The sequence below is a fragment of the Quercus lobata genome, chromosome 7 (assembly GCF_001633185.2).
Source record: "Quercus lobata isolate SW786 chromosome 7, ValleyOak3.0 Primary Assembly, whole genome shotgun sequence".
Lineage (NCBI taxonomy): Eukaryota > Viridiplantae > Streptophyta > Magnoliopsida > Fagales > Fagaceae > Quercus > Quercus lobata.
Window position 1 is genome coordinate 414,151 of NC_044910.1, and position 18,744 is coordinate 432,894.

Genomic DNA, 18,744 nt, shown 5'->3' on the forward strand with positions numbered 1-18,744 from the left:
TTACTTTTATTTTTTTTAAGTTTGCTAACAAAATGAAAGAAAATAACAGTAGCTATAAACTTCAATTATTCATTTATTTTGTTTGTTTTTAATTTTTATTTTGAGTTTTATTTTGTCATCCATATTACATAATATGGGATTAAAATTATTATGTAAATTCACTAGAAATAAAAATTATAAAATTTGAAGATAATTTAATAAAATTTATGTAGTATGCTTGTAATGTTAATTATTTATCTATTAGATATTATTATTGTTTAACATTTTTTAAATTACTTGGGGTAAAAAAAAAGTCCTATGCATCCTATGATTATGTCCCATGCATCCTATTTTTTACTTGATTTATCTCTATTTCATGATTTAATATACAATTTTAGGGGTATCTAAGGTCAACTATTTGGTCCACGATATCTTTTTTTCTCTTTTTGAAATTATTAGACTAGTATCGGGGACGTTTTGATACAAAGGTCAAAAATGTAAGAACAGCCTAAATCCCCCCTTGGTTTGTTAGATTTGTTTGTTAGTGGAGAGTCAAACCCAAAATTCACAATGTATAGCAAACAAAGGCTAATGGTGCTTTGTAGAAAGAGAAAACAAAATAAGCTGAAATACAAGAAAATGCAAAAAAAAAAAAAAAAAAAAAAAAAAAAAAAAAAACACACATACACACACACACACACACATAACTCCGAAACTTTGACCCATAGTTAGCTAGAAGTGGAAATTGAGAGAGGTCGTGAGGAAGAGAGGGAAAGTTCCCCTATACCCATATTTTCACCTCCAAACTTTGGAATAGTGAGGACCCGTTTGGTAGGAGTATTGTGGTTTTAGTTTTCAAAATAACATGAAAACCGTGATTTAAAAAGTGTACTAAAAACATATCTTTTAAGTACTCATAATAAAAAAAATGTGTTTGGCAACATGTTTTTATAACATTTTTTTAAAACTGAAAACACATAATTGAGTGTTTGGTATGAGTATGTATTTTTTTAGAAAAGGGTGTAATTATCTAATATGAATAGTGTAAAGTGTATTAATGATATTGAAGAGAGAGAAAAATCCCTCATGGACCCAACTACTTCTATTGTAACTTCACTTTGCCCTTTGCTTCCTACTGGCCTCTCTTAAAAAGTAAAAAAACATTAATTTTAGAACATTGATGACATGGCCTTGGCCTTAGCCTTCGTTTGGAAGAATGGAATGGAATGAAATGTAAATGAATGAATAGAATACTTTTAGAATATTTTTCCCTTCTCTTGTTTGAGAGTTTCATTTGAGGTAATGAAAAGTCCATTATCTTATTTAGGAGTTTAAATGGGAGGAAATTGAATGGGTAGCTGGAAACACTCATTCCTCTTTATTCCCTTAAAACCTCAAATTTCATTCCCCCAAATTTGAGAGGAATGGGAGGGGATGAAATTAGATTTAATGAATTTTTTACTAAAACTCCCAAAATACCCTTATATATTCAACCATTTATTTTAAAATAGGATTCTAATAGTAATATTGTCATAAAATAATTCAATTCCATTCCCTTTATGTTACTTCCAAACAAGATTACTTACATTCCATTCATATCCATTCTTTTTGTTTAAAACATCCAATCAATGTTACTTAATTCCATTCCATTCATTTCCCTTACTTAAATACATTCTATTCTGTTCTTTTCCATTCCCTTATAAACTTCCATAAAAAGTCTTAGTATATTTTTAACCATTAGAATTGTTAAGAATTTACAGCGTAAAAATAATGTAACTCTTCTAAAATTACTCCAGATATAACTTGTCGGACCGTGTGCCTTACCGATCCATTCAACAACCAATTGGTGAAGGATGAGGGGGCACAAATCATTTATAGCATTCAATCACAGACCAAGGTTATTGGTATTAGAGCGAATTGTGAAAATCCCTCACAATCCCTCCCTCACAATGCGGCTCCAACGACTCGAACTTGTGACCGGGCTCTGATACCACTTGTCGGACCGTGTGCCTTACCGATCCATCCAACGACCAATTGATAAAAGATGAGGGGGCACAAATCTTTTATAGCATTCAATCAAAGACTAAGCCCATTGGTATTGGAGCGAATTGTGAAAATCTCTCACATAACTTAAACTAATCTCTTTTTATTGTTATTATGCATGAGTTGATATTTGTTTGAATGACACAATATAATGATACAACTAATTAAAAGATTGCCAAGTTGAGCTTTGAGTTGTTTATATTTGATTTTGTAGTACTTTATTAAAAGTTCAAGCTCGAGCTCAAACTTGACTTAAGATAGCTCACTTTGAAAATGTATTTATATATATATATATATATATATATATATATATATAAGCAAATGAATATGTTTATCCCATAAAAGATCAATTAAATGATATCATTTTAAATTAACAACTGTAAACCATAATGTCACATAAAATAGTAGGAAAGCAATATGCTAATCTTTCCAAAACCTTTCTTATTCCTTATGCCTATAAACAATAAAGTTAATACAACTTATTATATAGGGCAAGCTAGAAAGAAAAAAAAAAGGGTTAAAAATGTATGAATACAATAATACAATATAAATACTAGCAATATACTTATTACAATAACGTCTACTAAGTAACTAATATTAACGTAATCTCTGGAAATATAGCTAGAGTATTCTTACAAACCTCAAGAACATTGTTCAAAACTCATCCTCAGACATAGAAAGAACCTTAGCTATAATTGGGCGTGCTCTGCACATGGCTTCCAATGCCATAGCTTTGGGCGAGGTGAACCCATTACCTTCAACCATGTCAACTTCTTCTTTACTTATCCTTTCCCACTCAAAACATTGAATTAATGACCCCAATGTCAAGCCTATTGTGCGTTGGGCAAGGCCTGCCCCAGGACAAGCCCTCCTTCCTAGTCCAAATGGCATTAACTTGTTTACATCACTCTCTCCACTTTCAAATCTCTCAGGCTTAAAACTAGTTGCATCATCCCATAAATTAGGGTCTCTATGTATGGCCCATGCATTAACAAATAACATTGTCTCACGTGGAACATCATATCCTCCAATTGTACAATCTTCAGAGGACATGTGGGGTAAAAGCAATGGGGCTGCAGGATACAATCTAAGAGTCTCCAAGATTATATTTTGTAAATAGTGCAATTTAGAGACATCCAGTTCATTGATTAATTTTTCTTGTCCAATTTGATTATCCAACTCAACTCTAGCCTTCTTCAACACTTGAGGATGATTGAGTAAATTGGACATTGCCCACTCTAATGTCATTGTCGATGTGTTAGTCCCAGCAGATAACAAGACCTGCTTATTATACATTCAATAAGTTCTTAAAATCATGACAATAATTTAAAAGTAGGGTAAATTGCAAATTATACACCTAAAATTTGGGAGTATTTAGATTTTACACTCTGAAATTTCAAAATTTAGATTTTACTCCCTAAAGTTTGGGGGTGTTTGGATTTTACTCCCTAAAATTTGTGGGTGTTTGGATTTTACTCCCTAAAGTTTCATAATACGGGATTGCAAAATTCAAACACCCCTAAATTTTAAGGCGTAAAATCCAAATTCTGAGATATCAGGTTGTAAAATCCAAATACCTCAAACTTCAGGAGGTAAATTCTAAATTCTGAAACTTTAAGGTGTAAAATCACGCCAAGAATTTTATTGATAGCTAATATTTTTATTTTTCCAAATATCGATAGCTAATATTTATTTTAGAGATTCTTAAAATCACGCCAAGAATTTAAAATAAAAATGGATTAATAGCTAATATTTATTTTTACTAATTGATTACTAGTATTCTGACAAAGGAAATCCTAATAAAATATCCCTGAGTCAAAAGGTTGAGATATTGTTGGGGTTCATTCTAAATTTCTACGTTACTATTGACGCAACAAAGTGGGCTCCAATGCAATAGATAGTCATGCTAGATAGCACAAGTAGGGTAATATGCATTGCCCTAGTGTTTCGTCTGGTGAATATGGAAGAGCATTGGAAAAAAGAATTAACCCAACTTTAGCTTACCTCTAGATGGTAAAAAACAAAATTTATATTTGTGAAAAAGAACAATAAAAAATGAAATAATTAATATGATATGATATGATTAAAGATTAATAAGTACCACAAAATTTCATTTCGTAAATGACTTATAACTCTCTATACTATAATATATAAAACTAGTCGCTGATTTGTGTGATGCATGGAAAAGTCGAACAAAAGTTGTAAATTTTCACTTATAAAAGTTACATCAATAAGAGAAAAATACAAAGACCAATAGTGATAACTCCAACACCAATACTGTTATATAATCTCAACCTTTAGACAAATAAATTGACTTTGTTAGAGAGTGAAGAAAAATAAATGTACTGAATATTAAGTAAAGGTTGCTGTAGTCATCTGGCTTAAATAGTAGAATTATTATATTTATAAAAAAAAAAATCCTTTGAACACTTTTAAGCCAATAAATAAAACAAACTCTCGTCCGACACACAAATAAGAGAAATTTGGAAAGAATAGATTTTGAAATATCTAAATGTAAAAAAAGAATAAGAAGTACCAGTTGGATTGTGATGCCCTCATTATCTATCTTCTCTTTTCCTACCCCCATTGCTTATTTGTCTCAATCAATTCCAGTTTTTTTTTTTTTTTAAACATTTAAGAAAAGGAATTTTGCATAAATTAGAAGTTATCAATTAACAATTCTAACTTTGTTTAAAACTTTTAACTTTACTAAAGCTGTTTGTAATCCAAATCCTGAAACCAACAATTCAATTTTTTAATTTTTAATAAAGAATAATACAAGAATTCAAATTGAATTTGGAAATTATCACAAAAATTCAAACATAAAATGAAATATATGAGTATTTAGTTCCCAAATTCCTTGGTTCCATTGTTTTGTTTGAGAAGTATCAAAGAGATTAGATTATACATCATATGTTCAGAATAGTGAAAATAACTTAATTGGTGTTGGCCGTTTTGGTCTGGGTTCTCAAAAAAAAAAAAAAAAAAAACTTAATTGGTGTTGTAAAAGGAATTTTCTGTAATCACACTCCAATGAGAATATTAATCCACAGAAAAAGAGAGGCAAAACTTCAGTCATGAAGGTATATTAATTATTTCATTAGTTGCTGCACAAAACATGATAGTACAATATCTTATGTCAAACTTCCCAGGCAGCTTTGACCGCTTGATTTTTCATACCAAGATTGGAACAAAACCGGCTCTAAAGATTATATTGAAATTAATTAATGTTAGTTATCATTATAAATTCAATACTACTGTAAAGAAGTTATGATTTACGTCCTACTTCGGAGAAGAGAAAAAAAAAACTCACCATAAAGTCCCCACTATGTACTATTTTGCTTGACCAATTTCCATCTTTGAGGCTCCATTAGTGGGAAGCAAATTTCTTCTAGCATGTTTAGCTGTTTAGGGTTTCTTGCTAGACAGGGTTTTGAAATCCGGACTGTTCATTGAACTGTAAAAGGGAGAGGTTTAAGGTTTTTAAGATCGAACCGAGATTGAACCGGGATCGAACCGTGATGACGTCATAATTAATTTAATAATTATTTAAAATATAAATAATTACATTAAATTAGTACAAACATTAAAAAAAATTAACTAAAATAGTGCAATTAAATATAGAGATATATTATTCCATTATAGAAACAAAGAGATCTATCTTTCAAATATATTTTCTATATCATAATTTATAACTTTAAGAAATATTAAATCCTTGTATTTTTTACATTGATTAGTTAAATTTGTGATAATATCTAATAATATAATAATTAGAATAAAAATATACATATAAAAAATGGTTTTTGTGTAATTGTGTTGCATGACCGCAACATGGCACTTATAAAATTATGAATGCATTAATTTTTTTTTTTAAGAGAAATGATATGTCCATAATATTTTCACAACATATCTTAAGTGGTAGATTGTTACTAGTTGTTATTGTTGGAGCAAGAAAGTAATCTAAATGTTATGTTCAAATTTGAACCAATAATAACTAACCACCTATAATTTATTACAAAAATATTATAAAACTATTGTAAACATGGTACCTCTCTTCTTCTACTTTCTTTTTTTCTTTCTTTCTTTTTTTTTTTTTTTAAGAGACGAAATAATGATATTTAGGTTGCAGTGCATGTCTACAACGTGGCCACCAGTAATATAAGAATCAACAATTTTCTTTCAAAATAAAAACAAAACATAAAAAGTTAAACACTTCAACCACTAGCAAAACAAAACGTGGACCTCCAATAAATTCTCCCACCTACCCCACCTACTACCTTGACCACTTCTCTTTCTTTACTTTTGGCCGCTGAAGCCATTATTCATTATTCAATATTTTTCCTTACTGTTCTTTTGTGAGCTCTCTGTCTCTACATCTGTTTGCTGGGTTTTCTCCACAATCAACAATTTGCTCTTTCATCAGTGATCTCTTTGTGTTTGTGTCTGTGTTTGTGTTTGTGTTATCAATCAAAAAGAGCTCCTTCTCATGATTATCAAAAAAAACAAAAAAGCTCTCAATCCCTCTCTACTGCAGATTTGAAGATTGTGAATCAGTAAAGCTTAAGTCTCAACCTTGCAAGAGAATCTTATTCTAAAAATATACAAAGATAGTGAGAAGAATATAATTACATAAACAACTTCCTGCTTAGAAATCAAGGCTACGAGATATTTGCAGTTGACTTCAAATTTGTGTTATAAATGTTTTATTTAAACAATTGGGACATATTTGGTTATTTGATTACAAAATTTCCATTATATATTTTCATCGTCTTTAACAATTAATCTTGTTATTGATGTTATCAACTTTTTAATTAGCATCTATTTCCAACAAAATAAATAAATAAATAAGAAGGAGAAGAAGAAGTAAAGAGAAATGACCTACACATACCTGTATAAGCCCTTTGATAATTTGATCCGTGTAGTATTCGGGCTGTGATTTTTGCAAAGAAAGCAGATGATCGATTATGGTGTTCCCTTTCTCTTCCTTACTCCTCTTCTCATCAATAAGACCTTGTAAGAATGCATCTGCCCTGTCGAACAGTTTCATCAATCTTTTCTCCAAACGCCTACGATCAATCCACCGCAACAAGGGCACAAAATCTTGTGGATTTGAGGGCCCTGCTGACCCTATTATCTCTTTCATTATCCCCATGAATTGCCTTGCTTCTTCCTCATCTTTCATGTCCTCCCCGTAGTATCTCTTTCCTGCCACCATTCTCATTATGATGTTAAGTGTCAGCTCTGAGAACATTGATTTCAATTCTACCTTAGCAAAACCTTGGCACGAGTTTCGTGACAGCTTGCATAGCAAGTGCTTGACTTCATCTCTTCGGATGCCTAGAAACATGTTGAGACGATTTGTTGAGAAGATTTCTAAGGTACTGATGCGGCGAAGGTTTCGCCAATGGTCTCCATAAGAAGTTGTTGCCAGGGTGGTGTGGTTGTAGGTAATGTACTTGGTGGCTGGGAAAAGAGGACGATTGGCTAAAATGATGTCATTCTTGGTAAAGCACTCTTCAACTGCAGATGGGGATGATACAATGACCACGAGTTGAGACCCAAATCGTAGAGAGAAGATGTTACCATATTTTTGTGAAAAGTGGTAGAGAGTACGATGGAGGGGTTTCTTGATGAGATGGAGATGGCCTAGAATTGGTAGAGAAGGTGGGCTTGGTGGGTGGTGTTTGTGTTTTGTTCTTGTTCGGAGCAAGAACTTGAAAGCTACTGCAAGGAGGAGGAGAAGAGAGAGGGATGAGTATAGCAACATGTCTTCCATGTTTGATTTGTTGTTTTTGATATGATGCTTAACTACTCCTTACTCCCATGTCCTAACTGGTCCTGAATTTTTATGTTGTTTCTATTTTTTATTATCCTTTCACTTTCCACTATACACAATGGATTGGGTTTTATTAGTGCACACCTTCTTTTACCACGTTTTTCTTTTGCTTTCTATCCGCTGATACTCAATGGACTGGGTTTTGTTAGTGCACACCTTCTTTGACCACGTTTTTATTTTCCTTTCTAGCATAGTAGAAGTTTGAATAATTCTAATACCATATAAATAAAAAAATTTCAATTTTTACTAAAATTATCTTATATTATAGGTTTTAATTAGGTGTTCGTCATTTTTACTGGATTCACCACTAGTATTGAAATTGTGATTATTCTTTTTTATGTGCTTTTAGAATATTCAGTAGTAAGTTCAGTTATATAAAAAATTCCCATAAAAAAAAGTAATACAAAAAATAAAAAAATAGAATTGATGTATAAATCTACCAAAAAAATAAAATAAAAATTGATGTATAATAAAAATAGTATTTGTGGCATGGCAATGTAAAAGTGATGTTACAATAATTACATATTATTCTAAATATTAATTAATAATTTTAAGTTTCTAGTATAGTTTTTAGTATATAAGAGGAGTAATGCTACTGTCACAAACTATTTTATAACATTTTTACAAACTGTTGATGTGTCCAAATTCTTATTGGTTTTCATCTTGAGCAAGACTTAGGTATAGTACTTAGGTATTATTCCTTAGGTTCTACTTTTAAGATTCTGCCATGTAGATTTTCCTTATGAGAAGAAAGTATATTTTTTAATTAAGTTATCACTTGGCTGAATCTTAAAAAGGGAATCTAAGGAACAACATCTAAGGTACTGTACCTAAGTTTTGTCCTTTCATCTAAACCCACCATTAAAATTACTTTTTCATTTATCAATAACCACTCATTACATCAGCAGTTTATAAAAAATTTTGTAAAAAAATTTTTATTTCTATCATTACTTGTATAAGAGATAAGCCTTTTCAACATTGATTAGTATAAAGTCATGAATTAATTGATATTTAAATATAAAAGATACTACTCAGGACCTCATATTGGATGCTTTTGTAAATGATGCTATTGTTTTTTTTTTCGTAAGAATCTTTTTTTTTTTTTTTTTCTTTTGTGTTGAAAAAATATATACTTTACTAGAGGTCATGTAGACATACCTTTGGTGAAACAAATCACCAAATTGCTGGATCTTTCTCTTTGCTTGCTTTACAAACTCCTCACGATCTCCTTTGTGGAACACCTCCAAGTCGCAAAAAAGGCTACTAGAGTCTCTCCTGATTTCCACGCTCCAAATTCTAGGGAATAGTAGATGATGTCCCTGAGAGATGGCTTATTTTGAGAAAAATGGAGTGTGCGACCTAACGAGAAGGTGTAGGGTAAGAATACTATATTAAGTCACCATCTAAACTAACATAGTACATCACTCATAGTATCTCATCTATGCCCCAGATTATTTGATCACACCTGATCGAGTTTCTTTAATCCCTCATGAGTTCAAAACTCAAAGCAAAACTTGATCCAATACCATATAATATGCTCATGATTATGTTGAAAAACAAATTCCTCATAATCGCCCGAGCTATGAGCCATAAAATAAATGGTGTGTTCTAAATAATCTTCCCCAAACACTCATGTCAATTCATTTACACTTGACTACTTTCCTAGACATGCTCCGCGAGACCGTATATATCATGGCCTTGAGATGACATGCTAAAGTAGCGACATCAAACATTCACTTCATGACATAGTTCTAGGTTGAAAAAGGGCACAAAATGGACCATATAATGGTCGACTAGGGCTCACATAGTGACGGAGTAGGGATCTATCCAATCACTCCCTTAATTGGTCGACCATAACACATACAGTATAATTTGTATGCTACGGTGGAGCTCCCACTCAACTGGGCTTGTCACACTCAAACACCGTACAAATCTTAGTCCAATTGCCATAAAAGCAACCAACCTGAGTTTCTTAGCACAATTACACATCAAGTTCCTGTCCAAGATCTCACATTTGGCTTTATTCAGGCTTCATGAAGTTGTGGATACACTTCAATTGCGACTCCCATAAGTCTCATCTTAGCCTAGCTAAGGCAACATTCATTATATTATCTTGCACGCCTCTCTAAGCATCAAGATGATCACTTACTTGATTTATAGAAAAAACAAAGTGATCACTGTGTCTCATCCTGCTCGCTACTCAAGCACTAGGGTGATCGTCTATGTGAGTAGACTGATCTAAGCCTGGTGACATATTCTCAAATAATGTGTGCTCAGTATGCAATATCAATTACATCACAAGATGAATCAAAATGAATAACATCATTATTGCATAAAGTATGAATAAACATAAATGTCCATAAGGTATCCAAAAAACATATCAAATCCTACAAAGTCCCAAACTCCTAACATGAGTCTGAAAGGCATCTCTAGCAATGGCTTTAGTAAGTGGATCAGCCACCATCTTGCTACTGGAGATATGTTGGAAGATCACCTCTCCTTGTGTAATAGCAAGACAAATGTAGTTATAACGAGTCTGTATGTGTTTGCTTTTGCTATGATACTTAGGATCTTTAGCATGAGACAAGGCTGCCATATTATCATAATACATCTTTACAGCTTCATTTGCAAGAGATGTCACCCTTAGGCTTTGGAAAAATCTCTTTAACCAAACAGCTTCTTATGCTACTGCTGAACAAGCAACATACTCAAACTCCATTGTGGACAAAGCAATGCAAGATTGTTTCTTACTGCACCAAGAGATAGCTGCACCACTAAGTAGAAATGCATAACCTGTAGTGGACTTGCGCTCATCTCTATCATTGGCCCAGTCAACATCAGAATAACCTCTCAATCTCAAATCTCCACCTCGATAGCAAAGAATGAGATCCGATGTCCCACGAAGGTATCGAAAAATCCTCTTAACTGCTTGCCAATGAACAGGTCCTAGATTACTTTGATAATGACTAACCATACTAACTGCAAAACAGATGTCTGGTCGAGTACACAACATAGCATACATCAGACTTTCAACTGCACTTGCATAGGGAACTCTTGCCGTTTCTCTCTTTTCCTTTTTTGATTTTGGGCAATCTTCAAGGCTTAATGTATGTCCCTTCTCAATTGGAGTGTTTATGCGTTTGGAATTATGCATATGGAATCGCTCTAGGATCGTCTTTATGTAAGTTTCTTGAGACAAACCAAGAAGCTTCTTTGAGTGATCCCTGAAGATCTTAACTCCAAGCACATAATTAGCCTCTCCCATGTCCTTCATTTCAAAAATAGAGGACAACCACCTTTTGGTGGTGACAATCATCTCCATATCATTTCCAGCCAACAAAATGTTGTCCACATACAAAGATAGGATAAGTAAACTCTTTCCTGATCGTTTGACATACACACAATGGTCTTCTTCCATCATTTTGAAACCAATCAAAATAATAGCCTTATGAAATTTGAAATACCATTGTCACTACAACAAAAAATGTTTATTACAACAAAAAAAAAAAATCGTTGCAATAACATCGAAGTCATTGTAATAGTTTATGCAAAGTGTTGCAATAAAATTTGAGGCAATAAGTTTGTGCTACAAAAAAATTTTGTTGCAATAAACCTTAAATATTTTAATGAAATTTTGATGTAATAATATTTTTGCTATTGTAATAAACAATTTATTACTTCGAATATCTTGTAGCAATAGGCTATTTTTTCATGAATTTTATTACAATAGATTGTAAAAAATTGACAAAAATAATTTGGGTTCAAATTATTACAATGGTATATTTATTGTAATAGTTAAATTTTTTATATTTTTTCTTACAATAGATTGTAAAATAATTGGAATTAGATCATTGTAATAATATATTCATTGCAGCTTCATGTTTGTCATTGTAATAGATTGTAAAATAATTGATATTTTAGTTATTGCAATGTTAAATTTGTTGCAATAAGCCATCTCTTTGAAATTTCGATCTATTATAATATATCGCAAAAGATATAATTGGCATCAACTTATTACAATGGTTTCTTCAGTTTAAGTTATTAAAAAAAATTAATTTCTTCAATTTAAGTTATTACAAAAATTTTCTAAATTCAATTTAGTATTAAAATCTCTATTGCAACTAAAAATTATAAATTATTACAACTAATTATTATTAATGTAATAATTTACAATTTTTAAGTTACTTTTACAATGACTTTTAATTTTTAGATATGATATTATGTCCAATACCATTATACTAATTTTGTTGTATTAACACTTGATATAATAAACTTATTTTGGTGTAGTGTGTCTAGATGCTTGCTTCAGGCCATAAATGGAACGCTTAAGGCGGTACACTTTGCGCCCTTGTTCCTTAACCTCAAAGCCAATAGGTTGATCCAATAGATCTCCTCGTCTAGTTCTCCATTGAGAAATGTAGTCTTTACATCCATTTGGGAGAGTTCCAAATCCAAATGTGCAACAATATCTAGAAAAAGGTGAATAGAGACAAATCTCACCATTGGGGAGAAAGTCTCATCATAGTCTATCCCTTCTTTTTGGGTATAGCCTTTCGCCACGAGACGAGCCTTATATTTGCCAATTGATCCATCTGCCTTTTGCTTTATTTTTAAAACCCACTTGTTTCCAATGGTTTTGCGCCCAGGCGGAAGGTCAACCAACTCTCAAACTTGATTCTTTGCCATAGAATCCATCTCACCCCTCATAGCAATTATCCACTCATGTGAAGCAGGTGAAGCTAATGCTTCCTCATAGGAAGCAGGCTCATCAAGGTCTAGTGAATCACATATAAAAGATTCCCCCTCAATCTCAAAATGACGACGGGGAATAGTTCCACGTTCACTTCTACGTACCTTGGATCCTTGTGTGTCACTATCTAGTGGTTTGCTCCCACTAGGAGCAAAATCACTCCCACAATCTTTGGCAATTTCAGGATGAAGTTGTGATTCTCCACCCTCGCCCAAAGATAATATGACACCTTCAAGTTTTTGCAGCTCATAAAGCTGAAGATCTTGTTTTGCTTCACTGATGCTTGGAAAATCATCTTCAATGAAGTTGACATCAAGAGACTCTATCTCTGTCATTCCACCATCAGAATGTTCACCATACATTACATACCCCTTTGAGCTTTCTGAATATCTTATAAAGATTTTCTTACTTGCTCTAGGGCCCAATTTCCCATACTTATGGGAAGTACTGTGAACAAAAACTGCACAACCCTAAGGCCACAAGTTCTCCAAATTGGGTTTTGCACCAGTCCATAACTCATATGGTGTTGTGGGAATTGACTTAGAAGGCACACGGTTAAGGATGTAGGCAGCAGTCAACAATGCAACCCCCTAAAACGAATTTGGTAAGTTAGCTTGCGCCATCATCAATCTAACCATCTCTAATAAAGTACGATTCCTTCTCTCTGCAACACTATTTTGTTGTGGAGTACCAGGAATCGTCAATTACCTGCATATCCCTTTTTCATCACACAGTTCCTGAAACTGTTTAGAAAAATATTCACGACCCCTATCAATTCGAAAAATCTTTAGGTTCCTTTCTTTTTGATTCTCAACTTTTGCCACAAAGCGCTTAAAGCAATCTAATGCTTCAAAGCAATGGGAAATCAGATAGACATAACTGAAACGTGAATAGCCATCTATAAATGTGAGAAAATAAGAGGCGCCATGGCGTGCCTTAACATTCATAGGTCCACATATGTCCGAATGAACTAATTCCAAAGGATGAGTTGCCCTTAGAGCCTTACCAAAAGGCTTCCTACAGGCCTTTCCAGCTAGACAAGGTTCACACATAGGTAGGCTTACATTAGTGACAGACCCCAATAGGCCTTCTCTAGCTAGTCTAGCCAATCTATCTTTTCCTATGTATCCAAGTCTAGCATGCCACATTACAGAATCAGAAATATCATCATTATGAGCAATAAAAGAAAAAGAGGAATGATCTAAATCCAACATAAATAAATTATTAGATAAATAACCATGTCCATACAAGGTTTTATTTAAATAAAAATCCAACTGAGAACCATCAAAACGGAAACTAAATCCAAGTCTAAGCATAGTAAGTACTGAAAATAGATTACATTGGACACCAGGTGCATGAAGCACATCATGAAGAAGTAACGTATGTCCCAAACGCAATTTGAGTTGGTAGGTTCCAACTCCTATGACTTCTTCTTGAGCTCTGTTACCCAAAATAATGTACTACATGCCTGTTGGTATCTTTTTGTAATCCACACACCCAACTCTATCTCTGGCTATATGTTTGGTTGCTCCTGAATCTACAATCCATCCAGGAATAGTATGAGCAACAAAAACATGTGTACAAACATAAGTAATAGCAGAGTTGTTAAGAATGGATACCTTCTTCGGCTCAGTGCACTCACGAGCGAAGTGACCCTTCTTACCACAGTTGTAGCACTTGATCTTTGCCTTGTCCTTCTTAGCACACTTGCCCTTTTGGCGCTTTGCTATCTTGCCCTTTTTAGGCCCAAGGTTACAAGCTCCTTTGACATTCCTCCCTTATCCTCTGCGTTTAGGCTTGAATGCCTTTCGCTGCCCAGATGAGGCGACAAGGAGGGTGTTTTGGTGTGCCCCTATGCGCTCTGCCTCAAGCTCGAGATGATGAGAAATATCAACAAAAGTCTTGATATTCTCACTATGTGCCAAAACAAGCTTCATTTGCCCCCAAGTAGGTTTAGGCAATGAACGTATCATCATTGTGACCTGTTGTTCATCAGAGAGATTATTGCCAGCAGCCTTTAGGTCACGGATTAATGCAGACATTGTCCTTAGATGTTTAGCTATGCTATGCTTTGAATCCATAACATATTGCTCAAACTTCAAAGTAAGAGCTCCCAATCTAGTTGTTGAAGTCCCTCCGAAGGCAATCTTAAGCTGGTTCCACATCTCTTGGGCATTTGGGTAGTTCTCAAACTCCCCAATAAGATCATTGTGCATGCTACTCAGCATAGTGAAGCGTGCACAACGATCTTTCTTGACCCAAGACCCATAGGCCTCTAAGTCACGGCGAAGTTGGGAAATATTCCCATTTTCAGGTTGCATCATCACATTGGTTAGGGTTTCAAGGACCTTTTGTTCATTAAGCAGATATTGAATTTTTCTATGCCACATATCATAGTTGGTTCCATCTAGTTTCTCTCCCTTAGTTAGATCAGCAACTACATTTTTAGTGGCCATGTTCACTACATTCATTACACAAATTGACATTAGCACATACATTTTTAAATTTTATTTCCAAAAAATCCAACTAGACCATGATATTCCTTTCTACATAGTAAGATCAAAAATTTCGCTAAGCTCATAATCATCTCTCATTATGTAAATTGGAATAACACATCTAATTGATTTCTTAATAAAATTTTGTGAAGAATAAAACATCACACCATCCACATATTAAATCATAAATATAACATGTGTCCATATATTTTTGTGCACAACACATTGTGCATGGGCTCCACTATAAGCCCTATTGGTAGTTTCATATAACATGCTAAGACAAAATTTGAAAATTATAGGTAACCGTGAAACACATCCCCTTACATGGCTTTCAAAATTAAATTACATAGCCTTAAAATTACATTGCCAAAAACAATGGCCCAAATAATTGCCAACAAAACATTGGCCCAAAAAATTACATATTTAAGTATCCTACTATAAAGATTCTATTTGTAATTAAAAAAATTGGGGATGTCACATTACCAAATAATTTCAAAAATTGTCTTATCCATCCACAATAACAATAAATAAAAATATACATGTTGTATAATTTACCAATATAATCTCTAACTATAAAGATGAGCCAAAGAGTCTCATAAACCCTTTGGACACATATTCATCACATAATGCATTCATATAATATCAATTCAATCATATCACAATATGTTAAAAAGACATCATAAATTAATTCAAAAATTAAAAACATGCATAATTATACAGAAAATTAGAAAACTAATTTCACAATTTTCTCATGTTATCACAATTATATTTTAACATCACAGTTAAAAAAAAAAATTGCCACTACAACTACACATATGTCACATTAGAAAAAAATGTGGTCTAAACAAAATTAAGAATATATATAGTTTTACTATAAATTAAAAATAAAAAAGTCCACCGTACGAGTTATGATTAACTGTGCAAGTAATATATTAAGTTTTCATATAACTCAATTCCTTTGTAACTATGTTACAAACTCACACAGTATTTGTAAACAATATTACAAACCTACACAGCCACTTGCATGTGGCTTATCACTTGCACAGTTTCCTTGTTGAAGGAAACAACAACAATATGTGATACACCAACGTGATATGCACATTATCTTTATCAAGGTGTAACTAATACAGTAGCGTGGGGCCCTTATATTTGAGTGTATCTGAAACAAGGATAGTGTTCTTGTGTAACTAACACACTAACATCAACGTGGGGCTCCTTCTTTTTTTTTTTTGGTGAAAGCAACGTGGGGCTCTATACATTACACAATTATTATATTAGATAACCACTCAAACAATTAGTGGTTAGTGGAACCCACACGGTACGCTATTACAAAACAATTTTCCCTTTATTGTTCATCATCTTCCACGTTAGACATCAAATTTTCAAATTTTATCAAATACAACCATAATCTTTAAAAGACCATAACTTTCTCATTTCAAGTCTAAATTAAGCATGTAAACTGTCGTTTTAAAGCTTATGGAATGTACTTTCAAACCATTGAAAAAAATATTTGACATTAAATAAGATTTGATGGGTCAAAATAAGCCTGTAAATTTCGGATTACATGTAAACAATCAAAAAATTACAGCTTTTTATTTCTCTCTCTACATGCCGTAACATGCCTAAAAAAAAATTACAGATCTGAAAAATTAAAAAATTACTTAAACTTTTAACTTTAGCATGCATATAGGATTATATATTTCAGAGATCATGGCATCATTCAAGAGTGAAAACAAGCATAAAATGGCTCTAATACCAATGTTGAAAAAATATATACTTTACTAGAGGTCATGTAGACACATACCTTTGGTGAAACAGATCACCAAATTGCCGGATCTTTCTCTTTGCTTGCTTTACGAACTCCTCACGGTCTCCTTTGTGGAACACCTCCAAGTCGCAGAAAAGGCTACTAGAGTCTCTCCTAATTTCCATGCTCCAAATTCTAGGGAACGGTAGATGATGTCCCAAAGAAATGGCTTATTTTGAGAGAGCACTCAAAACTATATGTATATTCACTCACTGTGTCTAACTTCTATCTGACTGATGTAGGAGTATTTTAAATACTAGTAGAGATTCACTTATTATCAGATATATGTGATCCCTAAAAAATCTCATCTTTTAAGTTTCAAATTGCTTCACCACTGATATTGATAACCCATATCAATATCTATTAAGTTTAAATTACCCCACTATTGATATTGATAACTCATACCAATATCAGTTAGTTTAAATATAAACTTACTTATCAGATAAGCCATGTGGACAATCCATGGGCCATGGTTTATGGGTTGGATCAAAACCAGCCCAATTTCTAACATTTTGGTAGAAAGGGAAATTCATTCAAAACTAAGCAATAAACAAAGTATTTTTTTTGTAGAATCAGTAGATGATTTTGGTCTGTTTGTCTTTTCCTTTTTTTTTTTTTTTTTTTTTTTTTTAATAACGAAATGATGTTTTATAAGAAAAGTAGTTGGTGTGGGGACCATGTACACAGACTATTGCCGAATACATTTTATGTGGCCCAATTAATTGAAAAGCAAAGAATTAAAGGAGGAAATTGTGAAAAGTCAAGATCCAAGAAGGACATTTAAACTACTTCTTTGGAAGATAGCGTGGCTGCAAATAATCCCAACTTAGCACATCATATTATATTATACTAGTCGCTAATCTGTGCGATGCACGGAAAAGTTCTTATAGGGTTAACCTACACGGTGGAGTCATACCATGGCTGCTCGAGTTTGTTCCTAAGGTTGGACTCAAAATTATCAAAAATGGAATTTTGAACTTTTGAGGTGCCAATATTTTAGAGCATCTTGCTAGCTCTTTCATTGAGGCACTATGTCATTTGAGACAACAAAGTAACTATTATGAGAATTTGATAAGAAAATTTTATTTTGCATTGAAAGAAAATGAATGTACATCAAGTATTTATACAAAGCCTGAGAGTAACTAACTTCTTACTCACTCCACAATATACGAATCTAGCCTTTACAACCAATCAGATTAATAAACATGTATATAAACAATAACTATGAATTAAACTAATCCTAAAGTACAGGTAGTATAGCTGTTTTAAATATAAACACTGTCGTTTATATAGTCACGGCTATAATTCTTCCATTGCACTATTCTGATACTCTGCCCTAAGTCAACAGCTACAATCCAAACTTGCTTGACCTTCAACATGAGTCCTTGATCTTGTCCTTCTGATAACTATGAAACATCATTGGTTTCTTTGTCTTAATGGAATTGTCCAGGTTGGTGTAAAGATTGACAAAAACACAAAAGCTTAAAAGAAAATACTAACCTCTTTACATAGATATGGAGAGTGCCACCTAATTGAAATATAAAAAAGTAACGAAACCCGAAAATGAAAATTCCAAATAACAATTTAGGTAGAATTTGATCTTCTAGGTGTATACTTCTTTGACCCACATGAACTGCACTTGCACATAACTCTAAGATGGGGGGGAAATATAATAAAGAATCATCTTAATGAATCCTTCAACAAAACAAATAGAAAGTTGCTGCAAGGATTGCATAAGAAGAAAATAAATGTGGTGGTAAGAAAGGAGTGCATAAAGGTCCTACAAGAATATTAATGAAAAATATGTCAACGTACATGTATTATTTAGAAATGA

The 18,744-nt window shown here is 32.9% G+C and overlaps 1 protein-coding gene and 1 long non-coding RNA gene across 2 annotated transcripts; both read right to left on the reverse strand.

Annotated features, from left to right (window-relative positions):
• Nucleotides 1-2,548: 2,548 nt before the first annotated feature.
• LOC115952852 (cytochrome P450 81E8-like) lies at nucleotides 2,549-7,900 on the reverse strand. The gene is made up of 2 exons (XM_031070184.1): nucleotides 6,911-7,900; nucleotides 2,549-3,303 (listed from the first exon to the last, which is right to left on the reverse strand). The coding sequence occupies exons 1-2, from the start codon at nucleotides 7,796-7,798 to the stop codon at nucleotides 2,677-2,679; spliced, it is 1,515 nt and encodes a 504-aa protein (XP_030926044.1). The 5' UTR covers nucleotides 7,799-7,900; the 3' UTR covers nucleotides 2,549-2,676.
• Nucleotides 7,901-18,104: 10,204 nt separating this feature from the next.
• Nucleotides 18,105-18,467, reverse strand: LOC115952854. The gene is made up of 2 exons (XR_004083582.1): nucleotides 18,411-18,467; nucleotides 18,105-18,316 (listed from the first exon to the last, which is right to left on the reverse strand). It is a non-coding gene; the product is annotated as an uncharacterized LOC115952854 (long non-coding RNA).
• Between the last annotated feature and the right edge of the window lie 277 nt (nucleotides 18,468-18,744).

Bases quoted from the DNA above. Each gene is read 5' to 3' on its own strand.
- LOC115952852 (XM_031070184.1), bottom strand. From the start codon at position 7,798: ATGGAAGACATGTTGCTATACTCATCCCTCTCTCTTCTCCTCCTCCTT. The intron at 3,304-6,910 runs GTATGTGTAGGT...TATAATAAGCAG, and splicing joins TTATCAAAGGGCTTATACAG to GTCTTGTTATCTGCTGGGAC.